The following is a 24,018-nucleotide window of genomic DNA, read 5'->3' on the forward strand; positions in this document are numbered from 1 at the left end:
TAGAGAAAAATTCCGAAACAAATCGATTTTTATTTATAAATTACAATTTTTTGGCATATATTTCATACTAGTGACGTCATCCATCTGAGAGTGATGACGTAATTGATGGTTTTTTTTAAATGGGAATAGGGGTAGTGTGGCACCTCATTTGAAAGGGCGTTTAATTCTCTATACAGTAATATAAACATTAATATCATTATTTATACAGGGTGGCCAAAATAATAATTTTTGAATTAAATTAATTGACGAAAAAAGAAGAATGTATGCAATTTATTTAACTCAAAATACATTCTGTCGCTGTCAGAAAATAGAAAAAAATGTTTATTTGGCAAATAAACATTGCTTTTCGCTTAAATTAAATGTTCAAACTGCCAAGAGGTAGGTGGGAGGCTGTTTGTGATTTAATTTAAGCGGAAAGAAATGTTTATTTGTGAAATAAACATTTTTTTCTATTTACTGACAGCAGTATAATGTATTTTGAGTTAAATAAATTACATACATTCTTCTTTTTGGATCAATTAATTTAATTCAAAAATTATTTTTTTGGTCACCCTGTATAAATAATGATATTATCGTTTATATTACTAAATCGAGAATTGAACACCCTTTCAAATGAGGTGCCACACAACCCCTATTCCCATTTAAAAAAATCATTGATTACGTCATCACACTCAGATGGATGACGTCACTAGTATGAAATATATGCCAGAAAATTGTAATTTAAAAATAAAAATCGACCTGTTTCAGGATTTTTCTCCAAAGTTGTCCATTTTAGAGAAAATGAATTTATTCCATAATTTAGGACCTCTCTGTATGTAATATCATCCAAAAATTATCAACAACACGGTTGATTTTGGTCGATGAGATTGAAACTAAAAAATGAACGAGTCCTAGCTCCAAGACATTCGTGGATACAAGGCGGCTCAAACAAGAACGCATACGGAAATGAAATTTAAAATAAACGAGAACTTAAGGAAAGTCACGGAAAAATTCAACTTGCCCTTGTGTCAGTTGGAAAAGAAACCATCAAACTACTGGGAGAAAATAGAGAATCTTAGATGAGAATAGAAATTCTTGAACTTATGGAAGAACGAAAAAACATAAAACAAAGGCCCTGAATAAATACAAAAAAAATTCAGAGAAACGTCAGAAAGAAAATTTGAGAGGCAAAAGAGAGGAGGCTCTCCGATAGATGCAAGGAAATAGAAGATCTGAATAAGAAGTATGATAGCTTTAATTTACACAAAAAATTAAAGAAATGACAGGTTCTAAAAAGAGCACAAGAACGAATATCCTTAAGAATGATAAAGGGAATATTATTACTGATGTGAAGGAGAGATTGTGTCAGTGGACCAATTACATCCAACAACTATTTAATGATGAAAGAGAAGATCTGTCATTAGAAACCACAGAGGACACCGGACTACCAATATTACGGAAAGAAGTCGTCTATGCCATCAAAACCACAAAAGAGGAAAAAACTACTGAACCAGATGATGTGCCCATCGAATTGTATAAACTAGTTAATGAAGATATTAGTGATGTAATGGTTGAACTCTTTAATCTAATATACCTACCAGACTGTCAGAATCCTCAGATATAGCTGCAATCGACCTTTGCAGCAATTCCCAAAAAATCAAGTGCAACAACCTGCTCAGATCAAAGAACAAGCTTTAATGAGACACACTTAATACATTTTTGAAAATAATTCACAGCAGAATTGTTAACAATCTTGAATGTGATATAAGTGACACACAATTTGGCTTTAGAAATGGTATTACACAAGAGATGCTTTATTCGGCTTGAATGTGCTAGCCCAGAGATCCATGGACATGAATCAGGACATTTACTTATGTTTTATAGACTTGGAAAAGGCATTTTGATAAGGTTCAACATACAAAGCTTGTAGATGTATTAAAAAGCACGAATATTAACAGTTGCGATTTAAAAATTATATCTAATATATCTTATATACATCATCTAATTATATCACCGTGTCATCGGCATATCTTATACCTATTGTTGGTTAACTCACCGTTTATTTTTATGCCCCCCATTTGCATTTTCCATACATCTTTTAATTTTAAATATTTCCTCGGAATAAATATTAAATGGGAGTGGGGATAAGATACACCCCTGCCGGACATCTCTTTTGATCTCTACACTTTCAGTAAGTTCGTTGCCAATATTTGCTCTTGCTGTTTGACCTCAGTATAGGTTTGCCACAATCCGAATATCCTTGTCGTCAATACCTGTCTTTCGCAGAATATCTATTAATTGTTCATGATTGATATTGTCAAATGCTTTTTTAAAATCCACAAAGCACAAATACACATCCTTATCAACGTCTCTACACCGCTGTATAAGCACCCGGAGAGCGAAAACTGCCTCTCTAGTTCCAAGTGCTTTCCGAAATCCAAACTGCGATCTATCAATATTTGACTCACATTTATCATATATATTCTTCTATGAATAGCATTCTTGGTAAACGCTTTAGTGATATGATTGATCAAGCTTATAAGTCGGTAGTCATCACAGAGCTGGGCATTTGGTTTCTTCGAGATTGTAATAAATGTCGACTACAGCCAGTTCTCCCGGATTTTACCGCTATTATATATGTTGTTAAAAAGTACAACTAGATTATCAAGGAATTGTTTGTTTGATTTACAAAGGATCTTTAACATTTCGCAGGGTACATTGTCCGGACCTGCTGCTGTTTTTTAGTGCTGCAATGGCATCTTCTATCTCCGATTTAAGGATAGAAGGTCCTGTTTCTTCTTCCCAAATAGGTGATCATCAGTCCTGTCTGACGCAAAATATTTTTCTATGTAGGATTTCCATGTTTCTAATTTCCATATTATCAATATTTGCGAATATTGAAAGTCTTCACGTTTTTTACACATTTGTTGACGTGTTCATTTAAATATTTCATTCACAAACCGACAGATCCTGATGGACACACAACAAGAAACGTTACATAAAACAAAAACACAAATAGAAAATAAAAAATCCACCTATCGAATGTCCTATCATCCTATATGGATATACTTTGATGTCAAAAGGCAGATGGGCGATGCTCGATGCAAATAAATCGAATACTTTGAACAGTTGGAAAGGTCGTATGTCGCTGCTTGATTCTTCTTCTTTGAATAGTGACAGTCGGTAGTAGACGGCAGATGTAAGAAACTTCCCGCAATTCAAAGATTTTACTTACGCGTTAGTACGGTCAAAAGCCTTCGCAGATATAGAAGATTTAATAAAAGATTCTATTTGGATCATACGAAGCATAAAATCGTCAACAAATATGTAAGCTTACCGAAAAACCAATATTTATATCACATGCTTCAGTAAGTTTTAAATTTCGTTAAAAAGTACAATTTAAACTCAACTTCTGTGTTAAATAGACTTCTGTCTGATGCCATTATACACATACACAAAATAAAAAAAATCGTAAATAGAAACAAACGTACAGAGAATGAATCTTCTTCTTTTTATTTAGATGCCGTCTCTAAAGGCACGTATCCACTATGTTCGCACTCCGCGCTCCTGCAACTGCTCCCCATAGTGGATAAGTGCGCGCTCTGCCTCAGTGCTCCAATCGGTGGCGATTTATATGTAGATGAGTACATGCCGTATCGATTGGAAAGTTGCAGGGAGCGCGGAGAGTAAGAGGTTCGCGAACATAATGGATACGTGCCTTAATAGAGGTTGGCGATGACTTCTGCAAATTCGTCTCTCTATCCTGTGCTTTTCTTCTTAGGGTTTTGAGGTCTCGTCCTGTCCCATCCTTGATGTTACACAGCCAGGTCATTTGTGGTCTGCCAATACCACGCATTTCTTCTATTTTCCCTTCCATTATTAGTTCAAGGAAGTTATATCTCTCATGTTTGAATATATGTCTAAAATACGTTTTTTAATAATATTTAAGTACAAGTTCACGATCTCCATTCATACGTTTTAATAGGTGGTGATTGATAGGACTTGGTCTGTACCGCTCCTTTTGGGTCTAAACTCAGCTTGTTCAACAGGAATCCTCTCGAAGGGATGCGTGCTGCTTCTTCTATATAATATATTAGCAATTATGATTCACCTGATTTTAGGATAGCACTGGAATGATTTTAAGATAGCCCAGAAAGCATGGAACGACTTATTATCCAAGGAAAGGTAGAAGAACGAAGATCACGACGAGTTGGATCCATGTTGGAAGATTTTCAACCAGTTGGACCGACCAAATTATAGGAATATGCAAGAGTCCTATGCATAACTTAGAAGAAATGACCAGAGACAGAGATCTTAGGAGTAAAAAAATACACGATATCATGAAGACCACTACACTCTCTCCGGGTCCTTGCTTTTTCCATAAAACTCTAAGTCCTCTGGCCTGAATAAAGGCCTTTACCTTATTGGTAGTTTTAGGATCTCTTCTCAAGGGTCAACTGAGGATTGGACCCCAATCCTCAGTTGACCAGTGGATTAATGGATCATATCTTTTGATGATTCCTTATGAACAACTTCTGAACCTCATTTAGGAGCCTTGTTTTGCCAAAAAATCTGCTAGTTTATTCCCATGCACTCCTTCATGACAATTTACCTAGGTAAATTAAAGCCACTTTATTATCTTGTGCAAAGATGTTGAGGAGATCTTTGCAGTTCCTCACCAGTTTTGATTTGGTAAGAGTGTTTTTACTGCCAGATTAACCACTTGGCTATATGGCGAAAATTTTAGCCTAAAACACAATTATATGTTGAGCTAGTGTGTAAGATTTATTATAGTTGCTGTTTTGCCCAAAGATTCCTGATCCAGTACCATGGGCAACTTTAGATCCATCAGTAAACCATATTATGTCCCTATTAATATTTAGGACTTTTTGTTATCTAGATGGTATAATTGTATTAATCTTCTCAGTAAAGATTAGTTCTCCTCAAGTATTAGTTCCTCAAGGATAGTCCCAGTTCAAGTATCCTTTGCTTTAAATCTAAAGCGTCGCTTTCACGCTACGTCTTATTGTACGTTTTGTGTGTCATGCAAAACGTACGTTTTGTCAAGTGTATAGATACATATTAACGTTTTTCAAACAATGTGTTCAATCTTCGAGACAAAACAATCGCGTGACTACAAATGGCAAGTAGAGTCCGGCGCTTATGCCTTTCCCATCATATCTTCGATCTGACCTTGGATTTCATTTCGATTCATTTCATTTCTTGTTATACACTTCACAAAACGTACGTTTTGTCGTACGTTTTGTCGTACGTTTTGCATGATACACAAAACGTACAATAAGACTTAGCGTGAAAACGACGCTTAAGGATGTTCATAAAGTATCCGGCCCAAATATACAGGGTGTAACAAAAATACAGGTCATAAATTTAATCACATATTTTGGGAACAAAAATAGTTCGAATGAACCTAACTTACCTTAGTAGAAATGTGCACAGAAAAAAAGTTACAGCCCTATGAAGTTACAAAATGAAAATCGATTTTTTCCAATAGATCGAAAACTATTAGAGATTTTTTATTGAAACTCGACATGTGGCATTTTTATGGCAGTAGCATCTTAAAAAAATTTTAGTTAAATTTGGACACCCCATAAAAATTTTATGGAGGTTTTGTTCCTTTAAACCCCCCCAAACTTTTGTGTACGTTCCAATTAAATTATTATTGTGGTACCATTAGTTAAACACAATGTTTCTAAAACTTTTTTGCCCCTTAGTACTTTTTCGAGAAGTCAGCTTTTATTGAGATATTTTGAATACTTGTCAAATCCACCACATATTTCTATGAGACTAGGTAATATTATGAAAATTTATTATTTATGATTTACATTTTTAGGTATATTTTGAACCATATTAAAAAAGAAGCCACATCTCGATAAAAGGTGCCTTATCGAAAAAATACAAAGAGGCGAAAAAGTTTTAAAAACACTGTGTTTAACTAATGGTACTGCAGAAATTGTTTAATTGGAACGTACACAAACATTAGGAGGGTTTAAAGGAACAAAGCTGCCATAAAATTTTTATGTAAACATATTAAATAAAAAACAAGCCGCAGCTCGATAAAAACTGCCTTATCGAAAAAATACTAAGATGCAAAAAAGTTTTAGAAATATTGAGTTTAACTAATGGTACCACAATAATAATTTAATTGAAACGTACACAAAAATTTGGGGGGTTAAAGGGAACAAAACCCCCATTAAATTTTTATGGGGTTCACAAATTTCACTATAATTTTTCTTTAAGATGTTCCTACCATAAGATTGCCACATGTCTACTTTCAATAAAAAAATCTCTAATAGTTTTCGATATATTCGAAAAAAAAAACGATTTTCATTTTGTAATTTCAAAGGGTTGTAACTTTTTTTATGTGCATATTTGTACTAAGGTAAGTTAGGTTCATTCGAACTATTTTTGGTCCCAGAATATGTGATTTAATTTATGACCTGCATTTTTGTTACACCCTGTATAATTCCAGCGGAGGAAGACTTTTGATAGTCCCTCTAAAGATGGCATTCTTGTACTATTCAAGGTTCTTGTTATATTTAGAAGCGCTTGTCTTTGTAGGGTGAAGAAAGTGATCGCGCAAGATTGCAAAAGCATCTTTTTTTACCACATAGTTACTGTAGGTTGTATCACCGATGTTTATAACCACCAGAACCTTTGCTTTCAACCTCCAAGTTTTACCTACAAATCATCTGCAATTCTAGAAAAGTCGCTTAACACTGTTGGTTTTATTGTTAATATGAATGCTTCAGATGAGTTTGGAATCCAGGGCTACCCCTAAATATTTGACATCAATGTTTCTTTCCAGTTCTAGTAATGAAGAGCATGCCCTGGAATCTTATATGAACAAACTGGGGAATTTCCCCCATCACTTTCACTACGGTCAGCTAATAAAGAGAAATGACAGCCTATCTCGCTCACGAAGACTTTAACCAATCATTTATGTTAACGCCATATCTGAATGTCACAAATAAAATAATCAAACGAGGCTTTACTCGGCAATGTCAATTCTGTCAAAAGTAATGACAATGAAAGTTAGTGGAAATAATTTTCCATTAGTTTACAGTTTTTATTGTATTATCTTTAACGATTTGTTCTTAGTAATTTCAATTTAAGTTGGTTCCTTATCCTTCGTTGATAAAGTGTAGTTTTGTTTTAGTTACGAAACGAAAGAAGTTTTGTGTTGTGTTAATAAAAAAACTGAACATGGTTTATTATTGTTGTGTACGGTTGTGTACAAATCATAGAAAAGTTAGAAAAATGCATAGATAGGTAAATAGTAATTAGTTTATAACTGTTTTATCTGAAACGAAACAACAAATAAATACACGTAGGTACCTATATTTACAAAAACATTGTCTAACTTTTTTTATATCCCTTTTCCTTACTAAATTTGACAGCAAAAATAACATATACATTTTGTAACTTGGGAATTCCGAATAAGTTATAAGTAGTACTTAGATATTATTTAAATAAAATACTTTAACAAGCTTTGTAAGTTCTGGTATTTTATTTTAATAATATAGGTGAGATTATTTCTCGTAAAATAAGAAGATATTTTAATTAGTAACAAAAGGGCCCGCAAGAGGCGCTGAACGGATGAAATTAATGCTTGTCCATTTAAATTTCCCGCCAAATGGTGATTAGTTAACACTACGGTCGCATGTGGCGAAAGGAACCAAATTTTTACAGTGAGTTGCCTATCTATCCGGTAATACTATATTATTTATCTATGATGAAGAGCATACCTCATCTGACCCTATTCGCGGTGTACAAGTCCTTGGAGGGGATACGAGAAACGATCGTGCGCGAAGAGCGGAGAAATCTTGCAACTTTTTTAAATAATTCATATTGTCAATTGAAATTCTCAAATTGACGTATATTTCATACCTACTGTCATTGAAGAAGAAAAATTATATGTTGCTCACAATATTGATATGATCTGCAATTATTATATAAAAGTATATTTAATTAATTGTATTTTGCTTGCAGTACTGCATTTTAATAATTAATTTTATTTACTACATACAAAGGTTTACGTTTTAATTACATAACCTAAATTTTACTTTTTCTTCTTATAATTTTTTTGGGCTACGGCCTTGACAATTATCCAGCAACCAGGACCAATATGATTGGCCAATATAATTAAAAGTGCGAAAAAAGTTGCCGAGCTATAAAACCAGGTGTCGCTTTTCCGAACTTGCACGGTCCCTATTGCTATAGTCCTTTGAGACATTTATTCTTGATGGGACTAGCTTCCTCATGCATTATCTGATCTTGTTAATGCTTTTATGTTAAATATTCCGGTATAGATTTAACATTTATATTTTATTAATATATTTAAATGAACGACTGAGAAAATTGTTTTCTTCTGTCTGAAATAAACAGAGAGAGTATCGTTTCTTGATTTTTCAAAGAACCTGTGCTATTTTTACGAATGTTCGATTGGATGATAAGGTAATAACGAGACCAGTCGGATATTTAAATACATGAATTATGTAGATCTGCACTTATTCGATTGGACATATTGATACTTCACTTGATGTTATTAATAGTCACAATTTACACACAATACAATACCAAACTCTGAATTCTACGTTTCAATACAATTTATATTCAAATCCAACACATTCATTTGTGTAATTGTGCAAAACTTCCAATACGGTTTACATCAACAACTCAAGAGGACATGCTTTGTTGTTGTTTTTCCCCATTTTCATTTGTCTTCTCGAAATATTCAACGTGTTAATTCCAATTCTAGATAAATTGCTCAACTGAAGAGATATTACACCGCAGTTAACTTATTAGGTAGCACCAGTTTGCATTTGTAGCATAACACGAACCATAATCACGACAAACTTTCTTTTCTACTTTTTTTGTACTTCAAACGCATAATCAAGGGACCATTATGTGATGAAAATAGAGATTTCCAGGTCTGGATTCTGAACTACCCACTAACGACAGCAGTTCAATTAAACCTTTTTTAGAAAAGCGAAAAGACTCAGAGAAAAAATTCACTATTAAAATAGCAAATAATTATTTAAATCTAAAAACTTTTCTTGTTGGAACTTCTTTCTGGTTTCTGGTACATCCTTAATCTGTGCCTTTTACAGTTTATAAGAACAAAAGACGACGAATATAGAAAAAGAAAAGGACTCTACAATATGCAGTCACATTCCGCTTTCATTCGTCTAGGAAAAGTTGAGTACTAGAAACTTTCTTTGTGACCTTTTCCTAGACGAATGAAAGCGGAATGTGACTGCATATTGTAAAGTCCTTTTCGTTTTCTATATTCGTCGCTCTTGTTCTTATAAACTTTAAAAGGCAGAGATTAAGGATGTACCAAAAAAAAGTTCCGACAAGGAAAGTTTTCAGATTTAAATAATTATTTGCTATTTTAATTTTTATTTAGTAAATTTTTTATCTGAAACTTATCGCTTTTCTATAAGAGATGTCGCAGAAAGCGTCCCAAAAGTGGATTTTAAACTATTTATAAAATTATATCAAATAGACGTTGGTTTCGTTTTGCTTCAGAGGTGTGCAGGCAGCCCTACTGAAGAAGTATGTAAGATAGAAACAGCTGTCTAGAGATTTTGCATCGCCTCTGAATCAAAAGGAAACATAAATTGTCTTTTTCATTAAAACTTTTTTTATTTTATAAAGATAGAGAGGTATTATTCATTTTAGTAAAACAAAGTATTAAAAAGTTTATGCGCAATATGAAGATTTGATGTTTGTTATGTTGCCAGATTTACCATTTTTTCTGATCATTAGTCACTTTGGGTTTTTAACAAAAGCCTATAACGCCTAGTCGTCTTAATACATTTTTTTGATGCCAACAATGAACAACTAAAATTGAAGATAGTAATTACATTGCTAAATTAATGTCTACCTAATCAAGTTATTAAAAATGTCCTCCGTTGTTAATTTGACAGTATCCTAATCGATGGTAGAATGCGTCTATTACTTTTCTCCATATTCCTCTATAAATTAATATGAATTCATCGATAATCCTTTACCTTAGCTTTGCAACACTTACTGGTTTAGTTTTATAAATTCTACTTTTCAAGTATTCCCAATATTCCCAATAAAATCATTAGAATTCAAATCGGGTGAACGCGGTGGCCATGCAATACTTCCTAATCTACCAATCCACCGTCTGGACAATGTCTGATAGGTGTGAAATGTCTTGTAGGCTTTAAATGAATTTTTATGTAATACACGCAATACTGAAGAATGACCTGCGTCATTTATTTGTGCAGCTCTGTGTGAGGATATATGTGGATCTTCAAGGAAATTCTGCATTATATCCAAAGTTTTATTGTAATTTCTAAAAGTTTTTGGTCTACTTGCTCGAATGCCACGTTTTGCTCGTCCAGTTTCTTCAAAGCGTTTTACAGTTTTTTGTACCGTCGTCTTATGGATAGAAAAATGGTTTGGGAAAATATCGTTGAACAAGTCATTAAAAACAACGTCATTAAAAACCATCTCTATTGTAGAGCTCGTAAAAACATATAAAACAACTGTCAGCATTTGTTATAAAATTTTAAAACTTTTCAATAAACGTCAACGTTTTATGAACTAATGTCAAAATCTCAGCATTCTATACTTACTGAAATACTTCAACACTATTTGATACTGAGAAGTTTTATTTATTTAAGATCTTCACCAATAGAAGAAATACCTAGTATTACTTATGGTTGAACTCGTATTAACGTGAAGATTCCAATAATAATGGCTCAAAGTAACTAATGATATCAGAAACAAGGTAAATCTGGCACCATTGCAAGCATCAAATGTGACCAAATAATTGCAATATTCGTTGCAGACATATTGTCGACAGCCTTTTTTTAATCTTGATTTGGTTTAGAATGGAAACGTTTGTCCTATGAGCTCTCCAAGGTATGCGCAGCATTCTTCTCCATCACCACATCTTACAGGCATCAATTTTTTGGCGCTCGCATGCGCGAAGAGTCCAAGTCTCTGCTCCGTATAGAAATATTGAGAATACAAGGGCATTCACCAGTCTCATCTTGATATTTTGAGAGATAGATCTGTCTTTCCAAACTTTAGTTAGGCGACTCATCGCATTTTTTGCCATACCAATAAGTCTCCGAACTTCTGCTTCACAGTTACCATCTTTAGTTATACTAGACCCGAGATAGACAAAGGTGTTTACTATCTGGTATTCTTGTAACATTATTGTATTCTTGTAGCATCATGGTATTCTCTAATACTATAATATTCTGGATATCAGGTTATACTGAGTTGCCTTTGAATTTTTTAAACTAATAATACAGAACCCTATTTCTTAATTTTACATGTAATATAAGGATCTATCCTTTTGAATTTGATAAGTGTTAATTTGTTTTAGTAGGTCCGCTTTTTGGAGGAAGTTTTAATGGAAATGGACCTTACACATTTACAGTACCAGGTCTTCCACCAGCAGCCCATGCACTTGCCAAATCGACTTTTCTTTTCGACCACGGTAAGTACAAATTACATTTGTATGTATACCTATACCAGCTATCTAGGTGACTCATTAATATTCAGCTCAGTGGGGTTCTACTATTCGAGGTGTGAAATTTCAAAACAAGGGATCACTTTATAAAACAGGTAGATCCATTGTTCATGGAATTCAACGTCTCGAACAATTCAACCCACTGTTGACCTTAGATCAGAAAATATTTTATATCTCAAATAGAATAACTTAATATTAGCAGTGTATCCGATTGTCAAAAGTATGTTGTTATTATACAAAAATATGTCGAAACTGGGCCGTCTGGTGTCGCAAGCCAGTACCTAGCCACTGAGCTATGTTTACCACAAAGCGTACTTTTGACTAAAATGTTTCTATTATGAATATTAATAGTGTTCTTTTATTAAAGACGTTTAATAAACCACGATCAGTTTATTATCGACTTATATTTTCTACAGGATAGTTCATAATCTTGATCTTGAACAGAGTCGGATGTTTTCTCCAAATTTATAAATGCTAAGTAGACTCTTCTTTCTTGCGAAATGTACCGTTTTCCCTATTGTTTGGTTTATCACAAATATACCTATTACCTTGGATGCTACTACATTTGAGAAATCTATAATCCACAGCGACCTTTCTTCAAAGTATTTCTAGAATTGGCTCATATATTTTAGGTCATATACTTAATACAGTGATTCCACGATGATTATTACAACCCTTTTAGTCGTACCTTTTATAAATTTCTAGTATTGTCCGAAGCTCCCAGTCTTTTGGTACCATTTCGTCATTCCAGTTGTTGTTGCATATTTGTGAGAATATAAGATTTTGCCAGTGACTTTATTATATCCTTCTGCTTTTTCATTTTTAACGTTCTCCATTTTTATTTCATTTTCCCATTAATTTCCCATTTTTAGTACACCCCTTAGTCTGTCTTTTATTTTTTCATCTTCGGTTTTTTCTTTACTGTCTTCCAAGAATTATTGTTGTTCAATAATTGGCTTGGTCTTGACTTTCATTCTCACTCCATAACAGATTCTCAAAATGTTCTGTTCATCATCTTATTATTGCCTCTTTCTATTTTAGCAGGTCATCATCATCTTTGGCTTTTACAACTCTTCGTGAGTCTTTGCCGCGTTTATTATTGTCTTCCATTGGTTCCGGTCCTGTGCTACTATTTCCCATGGTCTTACTTCCATCTTCTCCAGGTCTTCTTCGTTTGCATCTTTCCACCTTCTTCTAGGACGTCCTGCCGGTCTTCAACTGCCTGGTCTTTTCCAAAACACTTTGGTAATTAGTCTGTGGTCACAGTATAAAGAGGGTCATCATCATTCCGTATCACGTGGCCTGTCCATCTTAGTCTATTGGCTTTTATGTATCTCACGATGTTTCCCTGTGTATTTATAATCTTATAATTTTGTTGTGATTTGATATGCATTGAAAGTTTTCTAAGAAACTTTGAACATTTAATATAGGTAGTTAACCAAACTTATATGGAATCACTAAGTATTTGAAACCTGCAGCTTTTGGAAGCTATAGGTGTAAGTATTTTAGTTGAATAGATTATAAGAAAAGTTGCAGTGCTCAAGGACTATACAGGGTGAGGCAGATAAAGGGCCTATTAGAAATATCTCTAGGAGAACTAAATGTAAGAGAATCATGAAAATTGGAATGCAGGGGTTTTGAGGTATGAACTATTTAATGAAAATATTTTGGTCTCTTTGCTACTTCCGGTTATACCGGAACTTGATCGATTCTGCTCTCTTAAAATTGAGGTTTTGTAATATTATACAGGGTAGTTTAAAAGATAATTACGGTTTATTTATAAATTTTGTACCAAACTTCACACCCTGTAGAATTGTACTGATTTGATATGAAAAACTCAATTTATGTTCAAGTGATTTTTAATATAGTCTATTATTATTAAAAATTAATAATATAGCGAAATGTTTAATTTTAGTATACAGGGTGGGTCGAAACTCGGAATCAGTATTTTCTGAGTTTTCTTAAATGCAACACCCTGTATTTTTGTATTGTAAAGAAATGATATTTTATAGTACTTTTTTATTTCTTAAGTATTCCCTATACCTAACCCCTTTAATTTGTAAGTTATTCGTAGTTCTTTAAGCCAAACATTAATTGCAACAAAAATTACGTGAAATTCTATTAGGTTTGCCGTGAAAATATTCAACTATATTTTAAAAAGAAGACATCGAGCAGAATCCAAAAATGTAAAAATATACAGGGTGTCCCATTAAAAAAAACAAAGTTACAATCAACCAAAGAGACCAAAATATTTTCATTAAATAGTTCATACTTCAAAACCCCTGTATTTTAATTTTCATGATTCTCTTACCTTTAGTTCTCGAGATATTTCTAATAGGCCCTTTACCTGCCTCACCCTATATAGCAGGAGAAAGTTACGGGATCCCAAGTTAACCAGGCAGCACAAGATTGATCACGTAAATTGGTGTCTTCAACACAGAGCCGTGCGGTACATCTTTTCAATATGATGCAAGTCTTCGAAATGCCGCCCCTTAAGTATTATTGAAACTTAACTTTTATTTTCAACGAAAACTTTTCGTTTATAAATTTGCAAAAGTCTGTGTGTTATTGCGTCGCCGCTCCTGCAATACTTAGAGCAAGTGTATCGATGGATTCTTATGTAGTTTTGCCTTCTGAATCCAAATCTGAAAACGGCATTTCGATACCTCTAACCGTCTTCGAGATAATCGACCTCAAACTCTAAAATGTGACGTCACAATCCGGTTATCTCCTACCGACGCACTAAACGTCAGCTCAAATGGTTGATTAGGAAGTAGGCTACTTTTTTAAATCTCGATTTGTTAAACATAACATAGGTTATTTGTTATTTACATTTGAGTTTGACACTTCGTGAATGTCAAACTAAATTTTAAATTAAGTATTAATAAAACATCAATGACATTTGATAGTGAATTTAATTATTATATAAAATAAATAAGATGTTCAAAAATACAATTTGAGTATAATATTTTAAAAGCAATAAGTTATTAATAGCTCTAAAAAGGTTTATACCCGTACGCCCTCCCCTTTATGATAAATGGACTGTTCCATTTGCTACGAAATATGAAATTAAAATATACCTAGTCGGTTCGCTAAACTCGACACAACTGGTTAGTGATTTTAGTAGGTAATTTTTTTGTTTTTTGAGAATTTTGCCGAAATTGGCAAAATTACTAAATATTTAGTAATTATTAACTATTTAGAAATTATTTTTTTGTCGAATTGGCAAAATTATTGACTAAAATCACTAGCCAATTGTGTCTGAGTTTAGCGAACCGACAGTATATGAAATAATATTGTTTGGTATAAAAAAATATGGTCTGATATGTGCAATTACATCCTTCTAATGGAAAAAAATATTTGAAGATTTTTCTCAAATTACGGATACTAACAACATTTTCATTTATAACTCTTTTATTTTTAATTTGACGAAGAAAAGTTATTCTTCATAAAAAGCTCTTCATGTTCTAAGATTTATGATGCAACCATCATATATAAAATTTTGTTAATTTTATACGAGGTATATAAAAAATATGAAATTCGATCAAGAGTAAACTACCTTTATAGTTCATAACATTTAAATTATAATGATATAATTGCACATTAAAACATAATTATTAATTCTAACCTACTTTTCATAATAGCAATTTTCCATATTATGAATTAAAATACGTAAATATACAAAGTTTTCGTTATGATAATGCTCGCATTTTCAACTTGTTATTAAATGAAACGACACAAAATGAACGAAAGCTTTTATTTTAAAACAAAACATACCTTTACAATTTTGCCCTTCTTACTTTAATTTTGGCAAACTGTCAATCCGATTGGTGTAGTCTAAAGTAGCAGCTAGTGAGGACTCTTAAAATGAGTGCTAAATTTTTGAAGTTATACTTCTTTACCGGCGATAGAGGGTGAATTTTTATATGTTAAAACCTATCAGCCCGGCGCATGCGCATTATAACTTTGTTCTGATTGGATGTTCAAATGACATGTCAAAAATTATCCGATATGGCAGCTGTAGGACAGCTGTGGTTTGGAGGTAAAGGTAAAGGTAAACAAATGTATAATATATTAGTTTTATTGTTGTGAGGACAGAAACAAAAAAGTTTATAATATTGTAGTGACTTTTAAATAGTTTTTAAAAGCAACAGGTACGTAATAATTGTTAATGTATCATGGGTATAAACCTACCTATTTGATCTGCCAAAATACATAGTATGTAATACTTTTATTTATATAATTTGATTACCATCAAAATTTCTATCAATATTCACCTAATATATTGTTTTCTTACTCTATGTTTTGTTGTATTTTTTCAATTCTAAATCATTTCAATTCAAAATTAAAATAATTTGATCAATTTTCAAAATATCAAAATATCACAAGTTTAATCCGTTTAGTTAGTCGATCTTCGTAAATAATGACACATAGTGTCCGTGGCTAAGCGTTGAAGCCGAATGAATTCCAATACCAACCGCGCTTATCAGCGCTGGTTCGAGTCCCAATAGAAACTTTCTTTTTTGTTTTTTTTTTTTAATAAATACATTTTATGATTGTAAGTATATTTATTATATAATTGTATTTTCAGAAAATACGTATTTAGTTAAAAAAATTTTCGACAATTAATGTTCAGACATCATTTGTGGCTTGTTTAATGTGTTTGTGTGTGTTTTATTCTTTTATTATTTTAATTTTTGGCACTGTTCTAATAAAAATGTTTGAGAAGTAGTAAGTATAAATTAGTTTAATATTTAAACAAAATATAAATAAAAAGTATATTAATTTCGTTTTAATCATATAATAGAAGTATAACTTCTTACGTGCGTACAAAGTACACACACATTCTTTTTAGTTTTGTTTGTCTTATAGAGCTTCGTAAATAGTTTTTAATAATTTTTAATTTTGAAAAACTTCTTTCCCACTATCTACCGATACTGGCAGTGTTAATAAAATTCTTAGTAATACAACTATACTAAATTTACAATCAAGATGCAGTAGAAATAAAACAAACCAAGGCACGTTAAATGCTACTAGGATCTCTCCCGAATCACAATTTACAATGCATATACATGGTAAATCCCAAATCATGATTTCTAAAGTTTATACATTGTAAATTATGATTCGGGAGTGCTCCTGCTCCTAGTAGCATTTAACGTGTCTTGGTTTGTTTATTTCTACTGCATCTTGATTGTAAATTAAGTATACATTTGGGTATAAAGAAATTGGGGTATTTTGCACAAATAGTCAAAATCTCAAAACCTTAAAAAAAGGTTTCATGGAGTATGGTATCATTCGAGATATGTCACGCAATTCTTCTAGAATATCATTTGAATCTATATCCAATTCTTATTCTTTTCCTATTGAAAGTATTGAATGAAGATTTTTTAGTGTTTATAGAAGCGAAAAATTTATAGAAGCGAAAATCGGCCAACTAAAGAATTAATGGCAATGTCTAAAATATAGATTTTTTTTATTATTATTAAACACCAATAAGATGCTTAAGGACATTACAATCTGATCAAATAATGTGATCAATGAGCAACTTATTTCTAACCTAAATTACTACTAAAAAACTTAAGACTAAGGACAAACTCGATAGTACCCCCTAGGTTCTGTTAATATATTGCACAAATTTTAACTTGTACCATCACTTGCACCGTGCACTATTTTTCACTTAACTAACTCGAAGGGTTTCTTCCTCTTGAGTCTTCTAGCTAGATCCGTGTTGTCGAGGAGCTGGATGGCCTCAACATTGACGTGTTGAAGAAGTCGTTGTTCGTGACTCTTGGCATATTTTTCTATGGTCTTGTTAACAGTATCCATGTCTAGGTCTCTATGGAGATCACTGTTCCTATAGTACCATGGAGCGTTGACAATGCTCCTTAGCACTTTGTTTTGGAATCGTTGAATGATAATTAAATTTGTATTACTAGCGCAGCCCCATAGTTGGGCAGCCCCATAGTTGGATGCCATATGTCCATATAGGTTTTATAATATGTTTACACAAAAGTATTTTATTGTAGATCGAGAGAGTGGATTGTCTTCCCAATAGCCAATACATTTTTTTATACTTCATGTTAAGCTGTTCTCGTTTCTTTTTAACATGGGCCTTCCAGCGTAGCCTAGCGTCTAGTGTAATACCCAAATACTTTGCGGTGTCGGCATATGGTATCATATGGCATCTGGTAGATGAAACCATTTATTTTAAATTTATCTTCCTCTGTTAAGAACTCATCCACAGATTTTTCGTAATCAAATTGGCGCCTTTTTCTCGTGGCTCAAATTTCATTTTCAGCTGGAAATTCGGAACTGATATCAAGATTTTCTGCAATTTCATTAGCAGTAATTTTCATTTGGTCAGAGCCAGATTGTCTGTAATTTTCATTTTTTTTTGTAGTTGCTGACAACATTTTTACACAATCAGACAAATTTATAGTTACATGTTGCAACATCTTTATACTACACCGCTTTTCCATAACTTTTCCAAATTTGTCAAAATAAGTCCTGTTAAACCTTCACTGGTTGAATCACTATAGCTTCAAAAAAACCAGTAAAAAATTCGTCGATAATTTATTCTGACTAGAACTAAAAGCGACAACTCTTATCGTCAATGGGAGCTGTTTAATATGAGTTACGTATGGCATACAATCGGCGATTATCGAAAAATATTAAGCGATTTTTGCTATTTCCACAATTTTGTTTAAAATAACATTACCCATTAAACTTACCAATTCATATTTGCTACTGTTGCTTAAATAAGTCACAAACTACTTATCGGACTCTCGTTAAACTGTCCTGATATGTTCTTCCATTACTGGATCAAACTCAGAGAGCAATTGTACTAACTTTAAAATTTTTCCATTATTAGGTTGAAACAAATGATCAGTTGTTCCACGAAAAGCTAAACATCTAAAAGTCAATTATTTTCACAACTTCTCCCCAATCTTGAATTATCCATTATTACATTAGATTTTACTGATTATGCCGCCTCCCTTGTGATGCCGCCTGATGCGACTGCCTCACCGCATCATAGCACGGCACGGCCCTGTAACACCAAAACTGGAACATTGGAAATTGGAAAATTGTGCAATTTTCAAACGAAAATAGGATGTCTGTGTAAAATGATTAACGAATTCGTGTACTTAGAGGGCAAGGAAAACAACAAAGAACGGAAACTACCAGATTTGTTCACAAATATAAAAGAGAAGAGGTCATGTTCTGGGGAGGAATTACGATCAGTAAAAAAATCCTTTAAATTTCATCCAACAAACTTTAATAGCTCGCAGGTATGTTGATTTGCTTCTATAACCTGTATTTAGGCTCCGGAGAGATGCAATGAAGAAAATTAAATTTAGCTTTAATTTGCTTAAAATAATAAAAAATATCAGATGATTCCATATAAGTTTGGTTGGGTATAAATCCATCATACATATAAAACTATGTGGATATCTTAGTTTTAATCACTTGAGGTATAAAAGCAAGGATATTTGTAAAGCATAATAATTAGTTCTTACGTGTTTAAAAGTGATTTTCTTTGAAAAGAATGAAACTAGATTATATAAAACAAGCAATAAAAGCTATTGTAGATAATCAAGGCATTCAAGATGGTTACTTCCGTAACGCAAGCGGCTAAGTTCGCTCAAAGAAGATATAAAGGTAATAGAGGTAATTACCGTATTTCAGAACACTGAAGTCACAGGTCGCGAAAAAGGCCGAAGGAGAAGGAGTTAGGGCAGGTGTTTTTGATAAAACGACTAAGGAATAATATTCAGGATCGTATCAAGTATTCAAAATTCGTATACTCAAGAAAAAATTTTTTTTATATATAACGATTTATTCATTTTATTGAAATTTATGTAAAAATTATTTAATTAAGTCAAAATTTAGATACTTCTTCTTCTTACTTCCTTAATAGGCTCGCGCCTGTTCCATCTTCGGATGCCTCTTCATCAGATATAAAGGTTGTCACTCCATCTCTTCCTTCACCTTCCTATACTACTTCGGCCGTTTGGTGATATGTCTCGTGCTATCTTCACCAGTCTTCCTTCTCCCATTCTGCTTATATGGCTATACCATTATTTTTTTCTTTTCAGTGTCCAGTCATTTATATTCTTTATATTACAGCTTTGCCTGAGGTCTGTGCTACGTTGTCTATCCCATAATGATTTTCCTATGATATCTCGGACTATTTTCATTTCACACGTTTCCATCAGTCTTTTTGTCCTTGTGGTGTCAAGTCTTGTTTCCGCAGTGTAAGTCATAATTGGCCTAACTACTGTCCTATAGATCTTGGTCTTTGTTTCTGTCCGTAGATGTGTGTTGCGCCAGATAGTGTGTTTAAGACATCCTGCTATTCTGTTGACTTTGTTTATTTGTTAGGCAACTTTCGCCTCTGTATCTCCATAACTGTGCATTAGCAATCCCAGGTAGCTGATACTTCTTTCTTGCTGGATTATTTTACTGTCCACTTCCAGCTCGCACCTTATTGGATCTTTAGAGATTACCATACTTTTTGTTTTATTTGGTGATATTATCATGTTGAACTTTCTTGCTGTTCTATTAAATTGATATAAAAGTCTCTAAAGGTCATCTTCACTCTCTGCAATAAATATGGCATCATCTACATAGCAGACTATAGAGATAATTTCGTCACCCATTGTGTACCCCATACTCAGGTTTGACTTTATGAATAATTTCATCCATGATGAGGTTAAACAGCAGCGGGCTCAATGAGTCTCCTTGGCGTATACCTCTTTCCACTGGTATCGGCCGTGTTAGTTTGTTATTAATTCTGGCCTGTATGGTATTCCTGCTGTATATGTTTTCGATAGTCTGACGGTATGTTTCGTTTATATAACAGGTGAATTACGTCATTCAGCTCTACACGGTCGAATGCCTTTTGTAGATCTATGAAGCAACATTAAGTCTGGAAGTTGTATAAAATTTAGATACAAGTATTATAATTGATGCTCTTTTGCTAGTAACAGTTAAAATAATCTTTAGATTTCAAATCTTGCCGATCATTGCATGTATCTTCTCTCCAGGACCGTCTTGGGATACTTCGTTTTCTTCTAGTGGACTAAGTCCATTTTTCTATCTTTTTGGCCATCCATTTTCAGAAATTTTCTGCAGGTGTCGATACCAGATTAGTCTTTTGGCTTCAATTGTGTCTATTATGTATTGATCAATTTCTATTTCTTTCCGAATATCTTTCTTTCTTATCCCATCAAGTCTAGTGAGTCGACAACATCGTCTCTAACAGTTCATTTCCATGGCCAAAATTTTTGATTTGTTTCTTTGATTTATTTCCCAGAATTCGGCGCAATAAAACCCAGTACTTTTTATTATTGTTTAATAAATTCTTCTTTTATTTATAGATATAGTAATGAAACACAGACATACTCACAATCATTTAATTATACTTTGACGACCGGTTTCGATCTCTACAATATACAGATCATCTTCAGGTCGGCGTTACAAGTAGTTAAATGATGCCGTTACAAGGATTTCGTTGCAACTTAGTTGTTGTCATATTAGTACGTCCAAATTATGCTAATTGGTTTGTTAGGATAGTGATAGGGTAAACAGACATGTTACGTAGAAGACATGTGTCTTCTTTTATTGTTTTGTTACTTTATTATTCCACAATACTCCGTGTAACTCTCTAGATTTTTTTCTTGCTTGGTCAATCCAGGAATGTGTTTCTTCTATATATCTGCTTTTGATGTTATTTGGACTCCCAAGTATTTGAAGGTATCAGTTAATGTTATAGTTCCCATTTACATTTGTAGACTTTCTGGTTTCTCCACTGCAACTAAATACTCGGTTTTTGTATGTTAATTGTGAGGCTCCACTTGGTGTACTCCTCTTCCAATTTTCTAAGCATATATAGTCTATGTCTATATAACTGAAGTCTTCAACTAGAATGGCTTGATCATCAGCGAAGTGTTCGTGTTTAATTTCTCACCTTCGATTGGGATGCCTATATTATGGACCAAGAGCCTAGCAACGTCGGAAAAAAAAGTTATTTTAAGACAACTGGTTCTTTAATATATTATTCCCTATGCTTCCTCGAACACCATACCGGCCATCTGGCTGCTGATACAGGTTACGTTCATTACTGCGCAGCACATTTGTACAGGTAAACATATCGAATTTAAAATTATTGTAAGACGAAAAATTATTTTGTCATTACTTTTTAAACATTATTAGAAATATGAACTATAATTGCAAGACAAGACATTTTTGTGGTTTAAAAAGTAATGACAAAAAATGTTTCGTCCTAAAATAATTTAAATTCAATTACAAGGTATTCAATTTAAAATTATTGTAAGACGAAAAATTATTTTGTCATTACTTTTTAAACATTATTAGAAATATGAACTATAATTGCAAGGCAAGACATTTTTGTGGTTTAAAAAGTAATGACAAAAAATGTTTCGTCCTAAAATAATTTAAATTCAATTACAATGTGATTGATGAGTGTGATAAAGCTCAGTAGATCCGCTATAGTAATAGATAGCAATAAAATTTGATAACAAAAATTGTAGCCAACTTTCAGCTTTACATTACGAAATTAGTTAGAATGTTACAGGGTGTTCGATAACATAGTGACAAACCAAACTTTTGTTTTTTTAAATAGAATACCCTATATTTTATTTTATATTCGAAATTCTCTTAACTTTCATTACAAAAATGTAAAGGTTTGTTATGTTATATAGGGCTTTTACAAAGTTATCACCAATTTTTTATGAAAAACGTAACAAGTTTAGCTCCCTGTATAAATAAAAATAAGCACAACAGCAATGGTTTATTGGTGCTACATTTTTTTGTCGATTGTCAAAATTTATAAAAATGGTTGATATTGCTAATTTTCCTTATATCTAATACAGGGTGAGTCAAAACGCAAGTACATTCTTTTCTCAGACATTTTAAATGGAACACCCTGTATTTTATATCACCATCGAAAAGTATTATTACGGTACTTTAATTTTTTTTATAATATTCCCTATGCCTAAATTTGCTAGTTTTCGAGATATTTTCATTCTTCAGAGCAAGTTATTAATTAAGTTGTTCTATTTAAAATCACTGAGAAAATAATGTACTTGCGTCTTGACTCACCCTGTATTCAATATAAAGAAAATTAGCAATATCAACCATTTTTATAAATTTTGACAATCAACAAAAAAATATGGCACCAATAAACCATTGCTGTTGTGCTTATTTTTATTTATACAGGGAGCTGAACTTATTACGATTTACGTAGAACATTGGTTATAACTTTGTAAATACCCTGTATAACATAACAACCCTTTATATTTTTGTGATGGAGAAGTTAACAGGATGTCGAAAATAAAATAAAATATAGGGTGTTCCATTTAAAAAAAAACATAATTTTGGTCTGCCACTATGATATCGAACACCCTGTAACATTCTAACTAATTTTGTAATGTGAGGCTCAAAGTAGGCTACAAGTTTTGTTATTAACTTTTATTGATATCTATTACTATAGCGGATCTACTAAGCTTTATCACGCTAATCAATCACCCTGATTTTGTATTTACCTGTACAGGTGTGCTGTGCAGTAATGAACGCAACCTGTATCAGCAGCCAGATGGCCGGTACGGTGTTCGAGGAAGCATAGGGAACAATATATTAAAGAATCAGCTGTCTTAAAATATTTTCTTGAAAACGTTGCTAGCTTTTAGACCATTACAGCACTTTCTTTTCCACATTGAGAGCACCTCATTCAGATATGTTTTGAAGAGTGCAGGAGTGTAAGTTCCTTGCTTTATTCTCATATGTCATATTTTTGTAAAGCTGTTGTAAAACTCAAAATATTGAAATTTTAAAACAGAGCGAAAACAAAATACTTGCTTTGATTATTTCCTAATATATTTTTTATTTTAGTTAGTATATATTTAATTTTTGTATCAATGTTTACCAGTTACAATAGCTCTTGGACCCACACTTAAAAAAATTATTACATCCCTCATGAAACTTTTTTATTCAGCTGTGAGGATATAAATTTTATGACTCTTTATGATGCGTACATCATATGGAGTCACACATGATGTTTTTGGCAGGATTGTTTGATAAAAATATTTACAATTTACTGGTAATATTTTCCGACAATTTTTTAAGAGTACTCCAGCTGTCGGACGCACCAAAGTTTAGAAGCCTTTATATTTATGAAACGGCCCCCTACATACATTTTCGGAAATAGTAAAGTTGTCCGACTCGACATGAATAACTGAATACAAAAGAAACTCATGAGGAAAATAATATATTTTTTAAGTATGGGCCCAAGGTCCACAACTGGGCTAGAGTAAGATGGGAAAATATTTGTTAAAAGAAAATAACAACTAAAAAACACATTTTGATTCGAAATAATACAGTTTTCCTCCAAAAATTTGATTTGCGACACTTTTTCCCGAAGGAAACGTTGGTGTTATATGGTCGCTTTTTGAATTAATATTTTTTTATACATTTTTCAC

At 32.7% G+C, this 24,018-nt stretch overlaps 1 protein-coding gene across 3 annotated transcripts in view; it reads left to right on the plus strand.

The window, feature by feature from the left end:
- Positions 1–24,018, plus strand: part of LOC114343772 (protein Teyrha-meyrha-like) — a 542,521-nt gene that overhangs the window by 173,308 nt on the left and 345,195 nt on the right. For 2 of the 3 annotated variants that reach the window (XM_050641314.1, XM_050641317.1), the window contains exon 4: positions 11,372–11,485. In XM_050641314.1, the coding sequence (XP_050497271.1) occupies positions 11,372–11,485 (114 nt within the window). The remainder of the gene's footprint in view (positions 1–11,371; positions 11,486–24,018) is intronic. The other variant, XM_050641316.1, reaches the window with a different exon arrangement.

The sequence above is a fragment of the Diabrotica virgifera genome, chromosome 10 (genome assembly GCF_917563875.1).
Source record: "Diabrotica virgifera virgifera chromosome 10, PGI_DIABVI_V3a".
Taxonomy (NCBI): domain Eukaryota; kingdom Metazoa; phylum Arthropoda; class Insecta; order Coleoptera; family Chrysomelidae; genus Diabrotica; species Diabrotica virgifera.